At 38.6% G+C, this 22,494-nt stretch overlaps 1 protein-coding gene across 1 annotated transcript; it reads right to left on the reverse strand.

Moving 5' to 3' along the window:
• Positions 1-1,255: 1,255 nt before the first annotated feature.
• MDH1 (malate dehydrogenase 1) lies at positions 1,256-22,490 on the reverse strand. The gene is made up of 9 exons (XM_039243161.1): positions 22,366-22,490; positions 16,397-16,495; positions 15,229-15,325; positions 12,574-12,749; positions 10,591-10,713; positions 3,264-3,440; positions 2,636-2,749; positions 2,023-2,112; positions 1,256-1,466 (listed from the first exon to the last, which is right to left on the reverse strand). The coding sequence occupies exons 1-9, from the start codon at positions 22,366-22,368 to the stop codon at positions 1,341-1,343; spliced, it is 1,005 nt and encodes a 334-aa protein (XP_039099092.1). The 5' UTR covers positions 22,369-22,490; the 3' UTR covers positions 1,256-1,340.
• Positions 22,491-22,494: the final 4 nt, after the last annotated feature.

The raw sequence follows: 22,494 nt of genomic DNA on the forward strand, positions 1-22,494 counted from the left end.
TAATTTAAAAAATTCCTTTGTATGAAATTGGTTTATGCATCTGATTAATAACAGTTCTTTTTAAAAAATGTTTGAGAGGAGTGGGGAGAGGGAGACAGAATCCCAACTAGGCTCCACACGGTCAGTGCAGAGCCCAATATGGGGCTCAAACTCATGAAGCACTGGGCTCATGACCTGAACCGAAATCAAAAGTTGGACACTTAACTGAGCCACCCAGAAGCCCCTGGGCTTCTAAAAGCAGTTTTTTTTTATATTTAATTTTTTTATTGTGTGATTTCACTTCTTAATTATTATTTTTTACAAATAGTTTATTGTCAAATTAGTTTCCACATAACACTCAGTGCTCATCCCCACAGGTTAAAAGCACAGTTCTAAAAGCACTTTTCACTCACTTGCTTTTTTCTTTTCTACATATAAAATGAGATGATATATGTAGGTTTATGTAACAAATCCAACTAGGTATTTGAGCACCCAACAAGAGCACTAGATTAGGCCCTGAGAGATTTATGATATTATCTATTATGTACAATGAATTAAGTATAAGAATGGAAAGCTAGGTCTCTGTCCTTATGAATTTTGGAAAAAAAGACTAATTTTTTTTGAACAACACTGTTTCTAGTAAGAAGCTTAGATTGAGAACATTCCTACCAGCATACATTTCTGTGGCATTTATCAGTTATGAAATGTAAATTATTCCTTATCTGCTATAAGGTATTACATCAAGGGAAGATTTATTACCTTTTCCTTCCATCATGAAAATGACTGTTCTAATTTCATCCAATGGCATTAAACTGTTAACAGTATTTCTGCAAGCTATTTAACAGATAATATTAAAATCAAATTATCTACAGAGCATGAAGTAACCTTTAAGATTTAAAAAATGTAGGGTGTTTAATAGTCTAATGTAGGGATGTTTAAAATTAGGCTCTACAGCAGACTAATCCATTATCACAAGGTGGATTTTCCTATCCTGTTTATTAGAAGAAAATAATGCTTTATTTTGTAACATTTTCCATCTTTACTGCTTTTCTCTGGTTAAAAAAGAAATCACAGTACTAAGCTGGGACACATGCACGTTGCTTTTCTGAATAGAAATGAAATGTTAGCTGGAAATTAAAGTCTGAGTCATCTTCATTTGAATATATATTTTATTTAGAATGCAGCACTAACAACATGATAAACTGTCACAAATTTATACCAAGAAGCACACAATCTTTCAAATGTGTTGTTTTTCACAATTGATTTAAGTATAGCATTATTGTTATTTGGTACGAGAGTCAAAGACGACATTTAGATTCTTCAGCTGTGGAGCCTTTAGTAACATCGAAATGATTGTCTAGTCAGGCAGAGGAGAGAAATTCAAAAGCAGTTTCTTTTTCTTCTGCCAGTTCCTTTGCAGTTAGATCCATCTTCTCACGAGAGAAATCATTAATAGTGAGACCTTCAACAACCTTCCAGGTCTTATTCTGTTTGAAAATAATTGCAAATAAAAGATTTACAATTAAATGAGAACTGATCTTTCAGCAAGCAACAACTCAGACTGACCTTAAAGCTACAGGAGTATCTGTTTTTAAAGTCTGATTCCAAAGAAGCAAATCAAAATCCAGATCTTAACTAACATATAATTCTGGTAAAAATTCAACACTTGGATTTAAAACTCATTGAATCTAGAAAAAAAAAATCTTTAAATGAGGATTTAGTTAGCAAACGTGAAAAGAAAAAAAACAAAACCAAAACCTAATGACTTTAGTATGGTCATAATCAAAATAAGATGCTATTGGTAGGTATCCGATATTAGTGGCATAACTAAGTGTGTCAATGGCAAGAGTTGAATCTCCCTTTCCAGATTAACTTCAATCTTTTAGTAACCAGAAGCTGTGCTTCATACAATTTTAAAGTTGAGAAAAATGTCTAACTTAGTAAAAGAACAACTTTCTACACTAACTTATAACCAATATTAATAAAAATATGCAACTACTCTCCCAGAAGGGAATAGAGGGAAATAACCCTCAAATACCTTACCTTGATTGTAACAGGGAATGAGTACAGCAGATCATCAGGAATACCATAGGGGTTGCCATCAGAGATAATGCCCATGGACACAAATTCTCCCTAAAAATAATCATCAACATTTTATATTCCTGAGGTGCTTAGGAATTAATTTATACAAGCACATGAACATGAATTAACAAAACTAAACCAGGTAACACTTTCTTGCTATGTGCTAACTTCAATACTGCGTAAGGAAGCATCACCAGGCTCTTCCATGTGTATGATCTCATTCCAGTCTTCCAATCCACGTGGGAAGTAGGCCACAGAAACATAACCCTCGTTTTCTAAATGAGGGTGCTATGGCCTTAATATAGGTTTTAGAAAAAAAGTCACAGTCACCATGTGTGCTAGGTGTTTTCCATGTATCATCTCATCTAACCCTTAACAATCCTGTAAGAAATGCCATGTAAAAAACAATCAAATAGTTTAGAAAGGTTAAGTAACTTTCCCAAGATTTTTCAGCCAGTAAGCAGCTGAGCTGGGATATAAACCTAACCTGCCTGACTGCAAGGTTATGTTCTTTGTATAGCACATCAGAGGCCAAGAAGAAAAGAGCGGCCTGTACAGATCACTGAGTCCTCACCTCCGGGGTTCCAAACCAGATGTCTCTGACATGGTCACAGATGGCTTTTGCAGCAGACATTGCACTGGACAGCTTCCGAGCCTTGATGACAGCAGCACCACGCTGCTGCACAGTCTGGTTGGGAACAGGCAGAGACAGTATTACTTGGTCACGAGAGGAGAGTTTTTACTGATTCTGAGCTAATCCTGGGATGAAAGACTGCAACCATAGTTTAATGTCCTCCTCTCCAAAATCATGCAACTACCTCATGTGGACCTTACCAACCTATTTGAGTTGTAAGCACCAGTCTTTCTCAAAAAAGAAAACTACAAATCCACACAGAAAGTTTACTACATTTGATACAAAGCAATGGATCTCATTATAAAGATGAACAGGATGACTGGAGGGAACGTTAGTTTTTTCCCACTTTAGCAATCAATCTTGACTGCCACACAACAGATCAGATCAGACTGGATCAAGACTGGCTTTGTATGACCTGCACAGAAAGTAGTCACCAGAGCCACTGTGAAAGGCCTGCTCTCCTTGAGAAACACTTCACCCCCACCCCTCGAAGAGACACTCAGGCCAGGGATATGGTGTGTTTCTCAAGAGTTCTTTATGCATGGCTGTTAGGAGAGATTTTTCTTACTGTGATGAATTCTCCTTTGAGCCAGCTGTCGTCTTTCAGAGCATCATAAACACCAACTTCCTTTCCTTGCAGTTTCACCTTGGCATGGCTGACATCTGGATACTGAGTTGAGGAATGGTTTCCCCAGATAATGACATTCTTTACATCATCAGAAGTCACACCAAGTTTAAGAGCGATCTAGTGAAATAGAAAACAAACACCTAACTTAGACAAATGCTTTTTATTTCAAATTGTGCCTGACAAACACCCTTAAAAATAAAAGCCTCTGAAACTTCAAGAAAACACACAAGTTACATTGACTTGTAAAATAAGAGTATATTATTATAATAATTTATTGCTTAGTTATTCCCTAAAGCTTAATGGTATAAACAAAATGTGAATGTAAAATATTACAGAGTAGAATATTTGAGAGCAGAGAGCACCTCAGTTTATGGTTGACTTATCAGTATAGTGGGTTTATCAAATATAAAACAACAGCAAGAGGCTGAATATATAAATGTGACCTTTGCTTTGTTGTTAATACTTACTTGGAGATGTCTCCTCAGCACTTCTGAGCAATCAGGTCAGAATACGGAAATTCCTCCACATTTAGGGGAAATTTTTATTATATACCATATAAATAAATTAGCGAAGTTTCAAATAATCCTATGAAATTTTGGAGTTGGAAGGGATTCAGATTACCAAAAATGACTGTCCTCAGTTTACAGAACAGGAAACCAAAGGAAAGACTCTATATGTTAATACTAAAATGATAACGGATGTAACAATTTCTTGCTATAGCTTTGAAAAGCACTTTAGGGGACATCTACCTGGCTCAGTTAGGGCAGCATGTGACTTTGATCTTGGGGCCATGAGTAGGAGCTCCATGTTGGGTGTAGAGATTACTTAAAAACAAAACAAAACAAAAACTAAAAAATATTAAAAAAAAAAAAAACTTTAGGATCCTGCATGCCTTACAATCACATGACTATCAATTATACTATATAGTACACTAGCCACAGAAAGGGTTAGAAAGTTATGTTTGGGGTGACTGGGTGGCTCAGTAGGTTAAGCATCTGACTTTGGCTCAGGTCATGATCTCATAGTTCATGGGTTCAAGCCCGATGTCAGTCAGTGCAGAGTCTGCTTTGGATTCTCTCAACTTCTCTCTGCCCCTCCCTGGCTTGTACTTTCTCTCACTCTCAAAATAAATAATAGGGGCGCCTGGGTGTCTCAGTCGGTTGGGCGTCTGACTTCAGCTCAGGTCATGAACCCCCGGTCTGTGGGTTCGAGCTCTGCGTTGGGCTCTGTGTTGGCCTGGAGCCTGCTTGAGATTCTATATCTCCTTCTCTCTGCACCCCCCCCCCCGCCCCCGGCTCATGCCTCTATGTCTCTCTTTCTCTCAAAAGTAAATAAACATTAAAAAAAAAAAAAAAACTTTAAAAAAAGAAAATTACATTTTGAAAGATTTAAATAAATCTTTTTGATCTTGTTTGTTTAAACAAAATTGATTTTATTTAAAATCAATTCACTTATTTTGTTATTGGCTGATAAGATAATGTACAAAAATAAATTATGGTTAGTTGTATGTATCATTAGTTCTTAGACACCAGAATTATGATGAACTAGAAGGGAATGTTTTGGGAAAACATTTTTAAGAACTGATGTGTTATGGTAACATTGTGGGTGATTTTTCTTTCTTTCATATTACAGTAAGAATGGGAGAGAAAAAGAGCTGTGCCAGTGTTCACAGCTTTTGCATACATAAATAAAAGCACTGCATCAAAAGAATATATAATCTGATAATCTGAAAAGATTTAAAAAACAAGGATAGCCCCAAATTCGAAACAATCCCAAAGTCCTTCAAGAATTGTTAAACTGTGGTCCTTCCATATAATGAAATAAATGGGAGTAAGTGGAGAAACAATAAAAAGGAATAATGATACAAGTAACAAGTTGGATGCGTATTAAAGGCATTTTACAGTATAAAAAGGCCAATACAGGGATTCTCTGTACTATTTTTGTAACTTCTGAGTCTACAATTATTCCAAAATAAAAAGTAAAAAATACAATAACCAACCAAACAAAAAGGACACTAATGGAAAAGGATAATACTTAACATGTTTGCAACAACTGGATTCCTCTTTACCCTAATTTATTCTGCCAAGAATCAGATGGTGTTTACTTTCACTATTAACTCTTAAAGTTGAGACTTGTTTCTTAAATCCTATGATAGTTAGGGGCGCCTGGATGGCTCAGTCGGTTGAGTGTCTGACTTTGGCTCAGGTCATGATCTCTCATGGCTCATGCTTTACACTGACAGTGCTAAGCCTGCTACAAATTCTGTCTCCCTTGCTCCCTGTCCCTCCCCCACTAGCGCTCTCTCTGTGTCTCAAAAATAAACATTAAGGGGCGCCTGGGTGGCTCTGTCAGTTAAGCGTCTGACTTCAGCTCAGGTCATGATCTCACAGTTTGTGGGTTCCAGCCCCGTGTCGGGCTCTGTGCTGACAGCTAGCTCAGAGCCTGGAGCCTGTTTCAGATTCTGTGTCTCCCTCTCTCTCTGACCCTCCCCTGCTCACGATGTCTCTCTCTCTCTCAGAAAGAAATAAAACATTAAAAAAAAAATTAAAAAAATTAAGTCCCACAATTGGATGATTTTTAAAAATTAACCTAAAATTTTGTTTCTGACATTTAAAATGACTTGTCATCTAAACCCTGCTTCATCTAGAGTTCTGCAAGTATTAGGACTATTAAACACATCAGTCTTCACAAAGTAGTTGGATAGTTTGTTTCTGGAGAATCCAGCTACTTGATCTGCTTAGTGGTTGAGACTGAGTGGTGTAAGGTGCAAGGAGTAACATTTTCTGTGTGTGATGACCTTCATGGACTTGGGAAGAACTACCCTTACTTATATTTAGTAAGTATCATAGAGAAAAGGGAAAATTTATCACGGGCAAGCAACCTAAGGTGTCTGTTACCAAGAACTAAGAACCTATACCTTTGCTGAATGCCAGCCTCAACTGCTCCAGAGTACGGTGAAGACAAACTGCCTCTGGGCCTCTCCTCCCTCCAGGAAGCTCCCTACTTCCTTTGTCCTTTGCCTACTTCCTTGGGGTTTTTATTTTTATTTTTAAAATTTATTGAGCTAATCCACTTCTGTCTGGACAGCAAAGGCCAGTACTTTGCAGACATAGTTTCTAAATTTCATTCACGTCAGAGCGAGTCTAAATTAACGTGTATCCAGGACCACACTCCCTTGCTCCATTAGATGCTGTCTTATCTGCCAGGTAGATCTGTTAAACAGTTTTGGACTGATTCTCCAGCCCCAGGAAATTTTCTTCCCCCTGATACCAGCTAACTAGTTGTCCTGGCAAATTACCCTTATATATATATATATATATATATACACCCTTATATATATATATATATACCCTTATATATATATATATACCCTTATATATATATATATATACCCTTATATATATATATATATGCATACACATGCAGCTCTAGTTTGCAAATACACGGGGGAATTGTATAGGTGCTGGACAGTCACTTGGTAGGTAGGTAGGTCCTGATTTCCAAAATGAATTATGTAAGGCTAGCAACATTCGTGTAAGAAATGGTCTTCAGATGTGTTACTTTTCTCACTGGATTAACAACTTCTATGGGAGGAAGAAACTACTTTTTCAAAAACGTCCTAAAAGCTCTGGCTGTGCCAGCCTGACATGCTGGAACATGTGCGAAAAGTTAAAGTCTAACAAGACTGCTTTTTTTCCCTCTTTCCTCAGTAGACTCTTGCCCCTACCCGGAAAAGGGTTTCAGGCACTGAGGCAAAGTGTCACTTAACAGTACCTGTAGAAGCAGAATTTTCCAGTGCCTACCTCCACCAAGGCCTCCGTTCAAAACAACAGAAAACCAAGTTTGTCAGTGTCCTTACCCTTTTTCCCTGTTGCAAGTAACTATGTTGCAATCCAGAGCCCACAAATGCAACATGTTTCATAGGACCCAAACCTCCTGTCCACACTCATTCAAACTAACTCCCATTCCTTCCACCCACCAGACTCTAGCTAAAAAGTAAGGGAAAAAACCTAGGTCAGAGCCTAAAGCCTCACAGAAAATATTTGCAATTTAAGCTTGTTATCTGATGACCTTCTAAATTAATTGAATATTCAAGGAGATATATCTGAGGTGTGGTTCTTCTCAACTTTTGGGTATATCCTTACTACTACTACTAACTACTACTACTACTACTACTACTACTACTACTACTACTACTACGATTCCTTAGGAGTAAATAAGAGCAACCAATCTTTATTGAGTTTTAGTATGTGACAGGTACCATGATAAGGGCTTAATGTAGATCTTATTTAATCCACATAGCTCCCCTTTGAGATTGACAGGATTATCCACTTTTATACCTTAAATATACTTTCTCAAGGTTAAAAAACTAGTAAGAATGGACTTAGGTCACCTGACTCCGTTATGTAAGAACACACCTAGGGTTTTGGAGTCAGATGAATCTAGTTGGCAGGATCCCTGACCTTTCCGGGCTTCAGGTTTCTTATCTGTAAAACACAGATAACATACCTCATATGATTTTTTGAATTAAAAGATAAATTATACGTAAGCCATTCAGCTTAGGGTAGAAGCTTAACAAATGTCAACTCTTTTCTTCTTTACTAGGCACTCCAAAGTTGAAAGTTGATCAATTCTCAGTTTAAAGTGTAAGGACACAAGTCTAAACCAGACTGACTCCATAACAGGCTTTAAGTTTCCCCTCTAAACTAGAAGGCCTAAGTTTCAGTTTCCCTGAAACTATCAGGCAGCTACATACTGTCCAAGGCCTAAAAAACTGCCCACCACTTTACTCCACCACACTACCTTGGCAACGCCCAATCAAGAAAGGCCAGCAACTATAGATAAATCTTAGCTACCTAATGTTAAAGTTAACCCGTTAGGCGCTGAACAAGACCCTAGGCTCGCTCTGTAATTGGCTGAATTTAAAAGTACTCTAAATGTTGTAATTGGGTCTCGCCAAAAGTAACAAATACTCTAGACAATGTGTATGGTTAAACCCGCTGTCAATGATATTGTATAATTATGATTGGATCGCTGTTTCCATGCCACAACTTCTGTAACTCCCCCGTCACAAACCCCATAAAAACCCTACTCTGCCTTTGTTCGAGGCTCTCAGCACGGATCCACTGTGCTGGTGAGGTCTGGGAGCCCGAGCTCGAGCCCGTAATAAAGCCCTTTGCCTTTGCATGCGTGACTCGGTCTCTCCAGTGGTCTCTGGTCGGTGAGGATACTGTGATCTGGGTATAACAAAAGCAGTGGTTTTTCAACTTAGACCACAGGTCATCTTTTGATAAAAACTTTTCTCGAAACTACAGTTGTCTTTTCATTTTTTATTTTTTTTAAAAATGTTTATTTATTTCTTGGAGAGAGAGAGAGACAGCGTGAGCAGGGGAGGGTCAGAGAGAGAGGGAGTCACAGACTGAAACAGGCTCCAGGCTCTGAGCCGGCAGTCAGCACAGAGCCCGACGCGGGGCTCGAACCCATGAACCGCGAGATCATGACCCAAGCGAAAGTCGGACGCTTAACCGACTAAGCCACCCAGGCGCCCCTAAAGTTGTCTTTTTAAGAAAATGTTTGATTTATTCATTGAGAGAGAGAGAAAGAACACGAGGGAGGGGCAGAGAGAAAAAGAAGAGAATCACAAATAGGTTCTGTGCTGTCAGCACAGAGCCTGACATAGGACTCAATCTCATGAACTTTGAGATCATGACTTGAACCAAAATCAAGAGCAGGACACTTAACTGACTGAGCCACTCAGGTGCCCCAACAAAGTTGCGTTCTTTAGAAGAAATAGTGGGGGAGCCTGGGTGGCTCAGTCAGTTGAGCATTCAACTCTTGATTTTGGCGAAGGTCATCATAATCCCAGGGTCATGGGAATGAGCCTTGCATTGGGCTCTGCGTGGAGCGTGGATCCTGCTCAAGATTACTTTCTCCCTCTCCCTTTGCTCCTCTCCCACACTCATGCTCTCTCTAAAATTAAAAATATTTAAAAAATGAAGAAAAAGGACTAAATTCATATACCTATCTAACAGTGATGACCTGTGTATAAGGAGGTATGGCCAGAAAAGTGCTAAGAAAAAGGAAAGAGGTTATGTCCAAGAACCCTGAACTTTGTCATGGCTTTTGAAGGACACCAGGATTGTCTAGACCCAATAAAGCCTAGGAAACTAGTACAGATGACTGGCTGTGGCTTCTCATTTTTTAAAAAGCTACTGTTATTACCCTGGTCACTGACTCCTTGGCACATTTATCTAAGACTCCAAGGGGTAAGGACACTTGAGAACAATTAAAATTTAGTTGCTAAGTAGTGATAATTAAGAAGTTTTATGAAAACATGTAGAAAATTTAAAAATATAAACATAAAATTAAATATAAAATTAAAAATTAAAAAATCTGAATCTGATTGCTTAGCTATAAGGAAAAAGGAAAGAGAACCACCACACAAAACACAAAAACGCAAATCTTTCTATAACGTTCTAAATATCTGACAAAAATCAATTAAACTATGTATTATCATGTTAAGTATACTAATGACTGATTTTTTCTCTACTGTAATAAGAGAACATTAGGAACAGCATTTTTTATTAAAAAACTTTTTTGTAATGTTTTATTTATTTCTGAGAGAGAGAGAGAGAGAGAGAGAGAGAGAGAGAGGCAGTGTGAGCAGGGGAGGGTCAGAGAGACAGGGAGACACAGAATCCGAAGCAGGCTCCGAGCTGTCAGCATAGAGCCCGACACAGGGCTCGAACCCACGAACTGTGAGATCATGACCTGAGCTGAAGTCAGCTGCTTAACCGACTGAGCCACCCAGGCACCTCTAGGAACAGCATTTTAAGTATAGAGACCAAATGAAATATAGTCAAGACAATTTTTTTCATTTTTTTAAAAATTTACTTATTTATTCTGAAAGAGAGCAAGAAAGAACGGGAAGGCCGGGGGCGGGAGAGATATCACAGGCAGGCTCTGCACTGACAGTGCAGAGCCTGATGTGGGGCTTGAACTCACGAGCCGTGAGATCATGACCTGAGCTGAAACCAAGAGTCGGACATTAAGCCAACTGAGCCACCCAGGTGCCCCTATAGTTGAGAAAATTAAGTATGAAGCTCAGCCTCCTAAAGAGACTAGATTTAAAGACTCCCTAATAAGTAGAACAGCTTCCTACTAAAAAAACACAATAAATAAAAAAGTAAGATTCGGCTACTTTAAAAGTGAGAGCAAAAGGTTTTAAAGTTGAACATTCATAAGATCTTAAAAGGTATTTTTCTACCTGAGCTTTAGCTCGGTTGTGATCCAAACGAGTCAAGCAGCTGAAGTTCTCCTTGGGGATGGATGGTGCCGACTTGCAGGCAGTCAGGCAGTTGGTATTGGCTGGGTTTCCCACCACAATAACCTAGGACGTACAGGAGGCACAGCACAGTTACTGACCACATACTGATTAACTAAACTACCTTAGAACAGGACTGACAAACATGTAACATGTAGTCTTTATCTCAAGTTTGTGTGAACAAAACAAGCATAGTTACGCCATAGTTTCTACTGTATTTCTAGCCCACTGTTAGCGTTTGGTGCAATTACTGAAAACGTGTCTTTAAGAAAGCTACCGGTATGTACACAAGTTGCTTTCCAGGTGGCAGCGTCCAAGACCTCAGGTATATGTCTTTCTACATTGTTTTGTGCCAAAACAGAGGCAGAGCATTATCTATTTGCCACAAGAAACAAAACAAAAACAAAAAAACCTCTAAGTAATCTAAGGCTCTTAGACATCAATTCATTCATAACATTTTCCTTCTTAAAGAAATAGTCCAAGAAAAATTTCGACTTGAACAGTTTATTTTAGGAAAATGATTTGTCTTTATTGAGAGTTTTTTCAGTCTTACCTAATCCTAAGAATTAACTGGGATTTGCTAAGTTACAGATTAACAAATCCTACCCACTCCATATCTATTAAGTCAATCCTTAGTAGAAAGCATTTCAGGCTACTTTTTTTTTTTTTTTTAAATTGAGGAGGTACAGGATACTCTGTGTTATAGTATAGGAAAATATATAGGAAAATCCATCATGGACTCTCTCATTCAAGTTTTTAAAATTTTTAATAAAATGATAAACTTACCATGAAATAATATCAAACTTACTGAAAAGCTCAAGAATAGTACAAAGACTACCTCCCACATCCTGTTTACCCAGATTCCCCAACTTCTTCCATCTCTTTCTCTACACACACACACACACACACACACACACACACACACACACACACACGCACACTATATATATCCTTAGTCTTTTTATTTTTTTTGGCCCACTGGAGAGCAAGCTGCCATGATACCCCAAGGTCCCTAAGTACTCCAGTGTCAGTGTATATTTCCCCAAAATGGCACTTTTTGGCTGACGGTTTAATTACTGTGGAAGCAGTACCACAACTCCAAGCAGCCTGGAGCAGTCCAAACAACGTTGTAGTAATTTTTTAAGAGACCTATGGATTTCTCCTCAACTTACTTCTACTATTTTCTGTTAATGACTTCAGAAGATAAAAGTAAGCTATTTGAAGTGAATTCCACAGAAAGTGAAAATTCAGATATATGAAAATTATTTTAACAGAACATTGTAATTAGCAACTTTAAAAATCTTACTTTTACTCTTATCTTTGTTTAAAGTCAGGACAGGGAAGAATTAAGTGTATCAAAATCAATAAAACCTCTAATCAGCAAGCCTTTTTGCTATGACAACTAAGTTCTAGGTAACTGATACTTAAATGGTAAAAGAAGCCTTATTATAATATTAAGACAAATTTAGAAACTAAACTATCTTGAACACAAAGAGACAGAAAAGGAAGTTACACCAATTGCACTCAAGCATATTAAAATTTCTTTGAACTGAGAAAATCTGAGCATTTCAGAAGCCACCACCTCCCACTGCTTAGAATGCAACTTACAGCCAGCACTCTCTACAATCACAAATCCAAATGTCTGAACAGATATTTCCACACAGCTAAAAGGCACCAGAAAGTTCTGTGGCTTCTCTAGAAGTCTGTAAATTAATACTGAATTTCCATATCACAGCAAGAGGTGAAATATTTTTGAAAACTTCTACATAAAAATTTCTACATTATAGCAAAAATAAGTTTTATTGAGCAAAGTTCTCTATTTACTGAGGTGGGGGGAAGGCAAATAATTCTGCCTTCACTTAAATGCTGGAAGAAGCAGCTTTAAATGCTGATCATGAAAAACTCCATAAAATACTGTATGGTCACCTTAACCGACTTCTTGGCATATTTCTCCAAGGCCGCACCCTGGGATTTGAAGATTTTCACATTTGCTTTGAGTAAATCTTTCCTCTCCATGCCATCCCTTCTCGGCATGGAGCCCACCAGAATGGCCACATCCAGATCTTTGAAGGCAACATCTTCTTTATCTGTTGCGATGACATCTGTGAACATGGCAATAGGAGAGCTACTGCAACACTAAAGTGTGAGGTTTTCTTTTTCACACTGCATCTCCCCAGTAATTCTTTCCCTTTGTAGCAAACGTTAACTTTCATATATTACAATGTTAAAAGTTTTAGAGGCCTCAGAAGGGAAAGACAATATAGTCAAAAAACAGAACATCAGCAGAAATGTAAATTACTAGGCAATTTATTTGCTTTTCCTATTTCAGTAACTGTTTCAAACCCAAAAGCTGTACAGTTGTCTGTTTTCCAATCAGAGACTGTGCAAAATATGGTAACTTTGAAAGTAACATTTATTTATACGAATTACTACAGATAGCATGAAAGAGAAACTAATTTATCTAATTTTTAAGTTATAACTACTTTAAGGTCTAAGATCTGAATCACAAATTCAAAATAATGTTTGTTGAGGAATTTTGTGCCAGGAATAACACTACAAATTTTATCTGATCAAATCTGAACTTAATATTTTATGCATGAAGATAAAGAGGTTTAAAGAGATTAATTGGCTGCCCAAAAAGCAGGGAAGCTGTAATTCCAGCCTAGGTTGGTCCAGAGGTCAACCACTATTCTACTGTTCATCCAATAAACATCCAACACTTGTTTTCTGAGGAAAGAACATTCATCATTACTCTCCTTTGTTGACAGTATTAAAAAGGCCATGACTAGTGCTACAGACTGAATGTTTCTGTCCCCCACAAAACTCATATGTTGAGACCTAATCCCCAATGTGATGGTATTAAAAGGTGGGGGATCCTGTGGGAGATGATTAGGTTAGGAGCGTACAGCTCTTATGAATGAGATTAGTGCCCTTATAAAAGAAGTCTCAGAGTTCCTTCACCCCTTCCACCTTGTGAGGACACAGGAAGACAGTGGTCTATGAACCAGGAATTGGCTTCTCACCAAAATGTGACCACACTGGTACCTTAATCTTGGATTTCCCAACCTCCAGAATTATGGGAATTACATTTTTGTTGTTTTGTAAGCCACTTAGTCTACGGTATTTTTGTTCTAGTAGCCCAGATGGACTAAGACAACCAGGATTCAGCATTGCCACTGGTAAATTTTTAGAGTGGTCAACTTGTGTCACAGTAAGGGTGTTGTAAAGCCCCCAACAGGTATACAAAGAAATGTTGGGGGGGGGGGGGATCTTCTTCCCAGACATGCATCCCTATTTGCAGAATTTACCCTCCTTGTTCACAGCTGACCAAGGACAAGCTGACCATTACCTAGACCCATTAGACAGAGGAACTCAGCAGAGAAAGGAATAAAAATGCAACAATGCAACAAAGTTGATTTGGAAAAGGAGGGTGAGTTGTGTGTCAACTATACTACAGTTAAAAAAACAACAAGACAAGAAAAGAGAGGGTAAGGAAAGGGAGCCAGCAGAACAGCTTGGGCAGGTAATGCACTCTCTTTTATAATATGCAGCCATGTGATTTAGGCAGCAGAGTACTCCTTCTAGTAAATGTTTATTGAACAGACATTTGAATTCTGAGCATGGTTTCTCTTTGGTGTGGATGTATTTTGTTCTGTGCAAACTTATAGGAGAATATTATTAATTAATCCTTACTAAAAGAAAAAGATCATAATTAAAGTATACCTAAAGAAAAATATCCAAATTAGTAAATATGCGACTTGACCTACTGTTTTAATGAAACTTTCATGAAATCTGATGAAAGATTTGTCTTACATTTGTGCAATAGTTCAATGATTCTCAAAGCCTCTTAGCAGAACACGCTTGGGCTTTCAAACTATGCAGCATATGATTAGGACTATTTATGCTGTATCTCAATCTGATAATGGCTGTGGGTTGGGACTCTATGTGAGCGACTAACCAATTTCCAGCCTCACAGCAATATGGCTCTGGAAGACCACTTAAGAGTTCAAAAGTTCTCCACTAAAAGTGCTACTAATACTTTTAAATAGATTTTAAATAACAACACAATGTAGACAATCTCAGGTGCATAACTCTTATGCAATATTATGCTTAGTTAGATAAATTATATATAAGCACCTTGAAATAAAGGGCATAGTCATTTAACCAACACTGGTTATTTCTTGCTTTTACCCTTATTTATTCTTGATACACATTTTACCAAGCAGTTGTAGCTCAAAAAACAGAAACACTTCTATTTTTTGAAATAAATATTTTTTAATGTTTATTTATTTTTCAGAGAGAAAGAGAGAAAGAGAGAAAGAGAGAGAGAGAGAGAGAGAGAGACAGAACCTGAAGCGGCTTCAGGCTCTGAGCGGTCAGCACAGAGCCAGACATGGGGCTCAAACACACAATCTGCAAAATCATGACCTGAGCCGAAGTCAGATGCTCGACCGACTGAGCCACCCAGGTGGCCCCCAAAACACTTTTATGAAATAGCTTCTAATGGAGAGGCTGGTTAAAAATCTGTTTTTTGACTGACATAAAATACTGTAATATCCTTTTTCCTCCACCCCAACTCACCTTTCAGAAGGGGAAGGGCACAGTCTTGCAGTTCCATTAGGACACCATCTAGGACACCCATCATGGGAGTGATATCCAACAGCACAAGAATTATAGGCTGCCAAATAAATAGCCGAAGACAGCAACTGTCAGTGTAGCTTATGTCACTCTGTCACAAAAACGTCCTCCTGCAAGGTTTTTGCTTATTTGGTGTATGTATATGTGTAATTCCCATTATTTAGTTATAATTATTTTAGGAGGTCAGGTTATCATGCCACTTTCAGAAAAAGGAATGCTATAAAACCAGCAACAGTGTGCTAATAGACAAAGTAAAAGGAATCACCATGACTGAATCTCAAAGGAGTATACAGGGAAGAAATATTAAATTGAAGTAACATGCCATAGCTTGCTCTTATGGTTCACAGCTATGTATCTGATTTTAGTTCATGGAAAGCTAAGTATAGTGTCTGGCATGAAGGAAGAGCTTGATCCATGGGTGAAGAGAATAAATGGATAATTTAGAAACGGATTTTAGCATAACCAGACTTGCTAGAATAGGGGGGTGCCTGCTTTAAACTGGAAAGCAGATCTGTCTGTCCAACTATTTGTGTCTAAAGACCATTCATGAACAAGGACGTGCTAATTCAGTGGCTTTCTTTCCCATATGATTCTCCCTACTAGTTACTGTTACTAGTGAAAACCTTCCACTGATTGACTGATACCCGTTGGCTATACCAAGTCAACTAAATACAGTATGTGGAATAGTTCTTATCTGCAAAGCATTTTCAAAGCCTAAAAGAGCACATATTAATAAGATACCAGTTAATATTTATAGCAGTGTGCCTAGTAATTTATCGGGATAACCCATTCCTTAATCATTTAAACATTTCTTTGAAACTAAATACAGGGTTTATTGACAATATTCTTTTTTTTTTTTTTTTTAATATTTTTATTTATTTCTAGGGGGGAGAGAGAGACAGCATGAGCAGGGGAGGGTCAGAGAGAGAGGGAGATACAGACTCTGAAACAGGCTCCAGACTCTGAGCTGGCAGTCAGCACAGAGCCCGACGGAGGGCTCGAACCCACGAACCACGAGATCATGACCTAAGCGAAAGTCGGACGCTTAACCGACTAAGCCACCCAGGCTGACAATATTCTTATTTTGACTTGAGGTATATAGAAGACCTACCTGGTCTTTACCAAAGACAGATCCATTTCCAATGCTGTACAGCAGTGAATATGCAATTTGACCAGCTGCTCCGGTCACAAGAACTCTGATTGGTTCAGACTGTAATGAAAGAGACTCATTAATTAACATCCTATTTACAAATGCTCTTTTACCCTAAAGATACTCAGGATTTTCTAACAAGACAACCACATAATTTAAAAGGTACTGTAAAATTCTAAAGTTTCTTCCCATTTGGCTTAGTAGAAGACTAACTTATTTCAGACTTGTCCCAGTAAATATAGCATGCACCAAGTCAACCCAGCAACTTCTGGAACATGTGTCCTTTGGCTGCATTATTTCTGCGGTGTTATTTACCTCTGTTATCCTGGATTTATTTACAAAATCGTATCCATCTTTTTTAAGGCTATTATGTCATTAAAACAAGCCTAACGATGTTGATGTGCCTTACATGGCTATATAAACTCTGGTAGCCACTAGAGCCTTACGCAAATCTCACTGCTCCCATCTGCTCAATAGAAACCTCACACCAGGAAGAGGAGTAATAGTGGTTAAAGTTTTCTATTTACAATGAATCAGAAGGTTTTAATAAAACTATTAATCATGATTCAAATTAACTATTTGGAGGAAAGTTAAGCCTTTAATTTTTATTTAATGAGAAAGAAAAATGAGAAAATGTTATCTGGATTATAATAAATTTTAGTATTAAGTAACAGCAGCAAAAATACAGTGACAGTTGACAACCCAATTCCAAGGGAAAATTCATTTTAAAAGAGAGGAAGCGGGGCACCTCAATGGCTCAGCAGGTTAAGCGTCTGACTTCGGCTCAGATCATGATCTCACGGTTTGTGCGTTTGGGCCCTGTGTCAGGCTCTGTGCTGACAGCTAGCTCAGAGCCTGGAGCCCGCTTCACATTCTGTGTCTCCCTCTCTCTCAGAAATAAATAAACATTAAAAGAGAGGAAGAAGTACAGAGTGTAAAAGTTATAAAAGAAGTAGCCTTAAAAACGTTAATGACCCTGAACAAAACACAGACATATGGAGAAAAATAGTAACTAATATTCAAAGTGATGATCTGGAGTCACACACACACAAAAAAAGCTCAGAGAATTAAAAAGATAGAAATTTTTCTTTTAATTTTTTAAAATTTTTATTTATTTCTAGGAGAGAGAGAGAGAGAGAGAGACAGCATGAGCAGGGGAGGGTCAGAGAGAGAGGGAGACACAGACTCTGAAATAGGCTCCAGGCTCTGAGCTCGTAGTCAGCACAGAGCCCGACGCGGGGCTCGAAACCACGAGCCGCGAGATCATGACCTAAGCGAAAGTCGGACGCTTAACCGACTAAGCCACCCAGGCGCCCCAAAAAAGATAGAAATTTTTCTATTAAAAGGAGTTAACCAAAAATGTGTGGAAACTTAGGGGACACATTTATTTAGATGGAAACATTTAATCAAGGTCAACTGTTCCTTTCCTTGACAATGGTGGGTAAATGGACTTCCACTGTATCACATCTATTGTTAACTGGCACAGAAGTGGCCCACTGAGTTGAATGGTGAAAGAAGCCTTTGATTTCTCTATATTTCGAATTCTCTCTTCCAGGTGAGTCATGTCTTTGGGATAGAAGGAGACTATGTCCCATGACCTTCTAACCTTAACCTATGAAGGTGAACAATTTGGTACCCACAGAAATCCAGGGAAAAAATTCTCAGGAAGGAAGGGTCAACTGTTGTAGAGAAACAAATCTGTACATAGAAGACTATGTATGCTTTCTTCCCCAAGGTGTGACCAGGGGGTGAGTGGAAAAAAAAGGAGAAAACTATGACCTTCCCTACCCCTAAAAAACCAAAATATGGTAATTCCCCAAATAAACCAATTTTATTACAACACATACTTCTGTTTCCAAAGAGACTAGGTTTATAAAGAACACTAAAACTGATTTATATGGTTATTTTTTATCATATGGCCTTTACATGTTTTTAATTGCCATTTTCCTCTCTTCCCTTGAAGTAGAGTAGGTGAAGAAAAGGGAATAGAGGAAGAAATTATTGCCCTTTCTTTTCAGAATGCAATCTTCTTTTTTTTAACGTTTATTACTACTTTTGAGAGACAGAGAAAGAGAGGAGAGAGTATGAGCAGAGGAGGGGCAGAGAGACAGGGAGACAGAGAATCTGAAGCAGGCTCTATCTAGGCTGAGCTGTCAGCACAGAGCCTGACACAAGGTTCAGACTCACAAACTGTTGAGATCATGACCTGAGCCAAAGTCAGGCGCTTAACTGACTGAGCCATCCAGGCGCACAATCTTCTTAAGGCCAGGGACTTTGTCTATTTTATTTACTTTGTATTGCAACTGCCTACAACAATGCCTGGCATGTAGCTGGAGCTCAAATACTTGCTGAAGGTATAACTGGGTCTTGTAAAATTGCTACCCAAAACCTGGAAATGTCAAAGAATTGTTTGGAAAACCTAACATGCTTTAAAAATTTGTTTAAGATATTTTATTCATATCTACTTGCACTGAGAAAGTTGGAAATTTAGTCACCACAATAATGCCAGCTACAGTTGGCAAAATGATGTCATTAGCTCTAATGATATGGTTTTCTAAATCAACTGATTTACCTCACTTCATTTATTAAACAATACACTAATGAATATTATGTACCTGGTACTGCTTTAGGCCAGAGAATCCATTAGTGAACCATGTGCAGGAAAAAAGAGGATAACCCAGCTTTCTAAAGTTGTTTTTTTTTTTTTAGGTCTTTGTTGTATTTTGAGAGAGACAGAGAGTGAGAGAGAGAGGGAGACAGAATCTGAAGCAGGCTCCAGGCTCTGACATGTCAGCAAAGAGCCCGATGCGGGGCTTGAACCCACGGACTGTGAGATCATTACCTGAGCCAAAGTCAGATGCTTAACCGACTGGGCCACCCAGGCGCCCTGATAACCCAGCTTTCTAAAATGAGGGCTAGAGAGGTAGCAGAGTGTAATAAAGAGATAGCTTCTAGACCCAGATGTTCTGGTTTTAAATCCTGACTTTACTACTCATTAGCTGTATGTTTCTGGCAAGTTACTTAACCTCTCCGCATTCCATTTCTGCACAGTAACATGGAGATAACGATAGCACCTACTTAACAAATAAGGTAGTCATAAGGATCGAAGAGAATTAACATAAATGCATTAAGAACAGTATGTAGCAAATATTATAATTATAGGTCTCTGTTACCATAAAATTTTCCTCTAAGGACTCTTACACCCTGTGGTGTTCTACTTACATGTCTGTGACTCTCTGCTAGACTGTGAACCACCACCCCTTTGCTGGGAGAGCGGTCTGCCTTTGATTCAAATTTGCACGACCAGATAGTGTTCAACAAATATTTGTTGAATAAATGAAAGTGCAGGGTTAGGAAACGTATAAATACATGCTACTTCAATGTAAAGCAAACCAGGATAAGAAATGAAGGGGAATGTGGGCATCACTATCTGTAAAGTTTACAGATAGATTGTTAGGACACAGTAATGTAGTCAATCTTAGGCATTAATTTTAGCTACTAAAAAAAAATGTGTTCCCAGGACCACAGTCCTTAGTGCAGGGATTGTGGCCAACTAATGAACAACTACTAATTCCATTTCAGCAGTTTTCTTCTATGACCATGAGCAAACTCTTTTCACAGATAGGTAATTCTGTCTTGTTAAGAGGATATGAAGCTTAGTCAAGTGTCTGAATGTTTGATTATGAAATGGGAAAGGATGTGTGTATTTGGTTCTTTATGCTCTTTGCAACATTGCAGTTGAAAAGCAGGAGGGTGGGAGATTCCTGCTGACTTTCCACAGCATTACAGTGTGAAGACAGGTTACTATTCTTTGCTTAGACATCTGGGCAGTCAGCCAAGATCCAAAGAAGGAATGTCTTTGCTCTTGGCAGGGCTCTAATGACCTTCCTGCAGATTTAGACTATTGCGCATGTCTCAGTTGTCGAGCTTGAATAGAAGTGTTCCTTCTGTTATTCTACAGAAAAACCCATGTATTCCTTTTTTATTTTCTAATTTACATCTACTTCTGTAATATAAAAGACAAACAGTATCATTCAGATTTCTTCATACAGTTAATTCTCGCTGTTGCTCCCTATTCCTGCTTTAAAAAAAATTGCTTTGAACAGCTTACAAAAGATGATCCTTTTTAAACTCAAGGATTATTCACATACTCTCCTGAGGAGGAAAGAAGATTCTGAATCATGTGAGACTGCTGTCAGTTTCAGCAAACTGACAGTAGTATTCTTTCTTATGGACATCTCTGTGTTCTCTGGTGCCCGAGTGACCTTCTGGGGGTGAGGCCTGGTTTTATATACTGCGTAGCAAAACAATCTAAGAATGGGGGCCCAGGAATCTCTCTGTGACCTTGGGAAAATCATTTAACCCCACCAGGCTACTTTAATTTTATTTATTTGTTTAAGTTTATTTATTTTGAGAGGGGGTGCGGTGGGGTGGTGGTGGTGGAGTGAGAATCCTAAACAGGCTCTGAACTGTCAGTGTGAAGTCACCAGGCTACCTTTTAAAATTAGACAAAATAATCTCCAAATTCCCTTCTATTCCTAGAATTCCAATATTCTGAATTGCAGGGACGAAAGCTATCAGATAATATAAATGCTGATAAAATACTTTAGTTTGTATTTGGAGTATGAACTTGTATCTTCCTCCAGCTGAAAATAAATTTTAAAACGACCTGGTAATTGTACGGTACCATATGGTAAGATGAAAAGAGCTGTAAGACCCTGGGGAGCAAACTCTTGTTTGACCTTGAGCAAATAATTATTTGGGTTCAATAAATTCAATTTTAAGATCTGAAGTGGGGCAGATTTATCAAGATCATCTTTAAGAGGTCCCATCCAGTTCAAAAATTATAAAGTCTCAAGTTCTCTGAGCAGTACCCCTGCATTCTTGCTAAGATTATTAGGTCAGAGACCAAACCGTCATTTAAATGACTAATTATAAGTAAGAAACTGGGATATAAGAATTAGTAGCTACTAAGAATTAGTAGCTGTCACCACTGGTCCGTTATAAAGGTAGAGGAGGTAGTAGTCCCCTTACCTTGAAAATATGTCTTATTGGGTTCAGGAAAATTTCCAATTCATTCAAAAATAACGGAGATAATGGAGGAAGAATAACTTCAACTATAAATACAAGTACTGAAGAAATTTCTGTCTGGTATCAAATGTCACCTTCAAACAGCATGCAGCTTATCTTACGTCAGAGATGGCTCACCACCACCCTCCCTCTCCTTGCAGCGGAGACAAGATATGGTGATCTAGGTATCCAGACCTTCACAAGATGGTTACATTGTATAACATTAAAAGTAGTGGCTCTAGAATTCATAACATACAGATCAGTGCTAGTGATGCCGCCACTGCACCATTTCCTGGCTTTACCAAAGATCATCAATGAACAGGTTTTAAATAACATTTTGTGAAATTAGATATGGCGGAAACAGAGCTCTCGAAAACGTCGATTGTAATCTGGAGTACCTGGTGAGCACTATCTTTAACCTCCTGCTTTCAAGGGCTTTGTGAGAAAAGCCCTTAAAAACCCTGTGGGTTCAAGGAAGAAAAAGAGGTTAGGATCTAAGCCCCCACCCCCATATCAAATCTTACCATCCTTATCAAACCCTATGTCGTGCTTTGCAGAAAACCCAAAGCTTCGTATTTTGCATCCCCGCCATAGAGCAGGACTGAGATCGCGCCTCTCCAAGAATAATTTCTCTCGAGTCCTTGTAAGAGCCCTCTAGATGGAAATCAACCCCTTCCCAATTACTGGGTCACTGCAACAGCCCCCAAAAGAGGATTCGGGGCTTTACCAAAGGGCTCCAAGGACAGTGCTTTGCACAACCGTTCCGTCCCCTCCCCCCCCAGCAAGTCCTTCAAGTGTAAGAAACCTCACACAGGAGCGCGAAGGTCGGGGGTAGGCAGGATCCAGGAGTCCACACTCACCATGATTAGAAAGTGCGCGAACAATTTCAGCACCTGCAAAACGAACCTCCAGGAATCGGGTCACCTCTACCGCGGAACTGACTTAGGGATGGCGAACGATGTGAGAAAGAAAAGGCTCGGCTTCCAACC

Source organism: Hyaena hyaena, unplaced genomic scaffold (genome assembly GCF_003009895.1).
Source record: "Hyaena hyaena isolate Hyena2069 unplaced genomic scaffold, ASM300989v1 scaffold_224, whole genome shotgun sequence".
NCBI classification, from domain to species: domain Eukaryota; kingdom Metazoa; phylum Chordata; class Mammalia; order Carnivora; family Hyaenidae; genus Hyaena; species Hyaena hyaena.

Bases quoted from the DNA above. Each gene is read 5' to 3' on its own strand.
- MDH1 (XM_039243161.1), bottom strand. The intron at 3,441-10,590 runs GTAGAAAAATAC...CTATTTCACTAG, and splicing joins ACAACCGAGCTAAAGCTCAG to ATCGCTCTTAAACTTGGTGT. The intron at 2,113-2,635 runs GTGAGGACTCAG...GATTATTTTTAG, and splicing joins TCTGGTTTGGAACCCCGGAG to GGAGAATTTGTGTCCATGGG.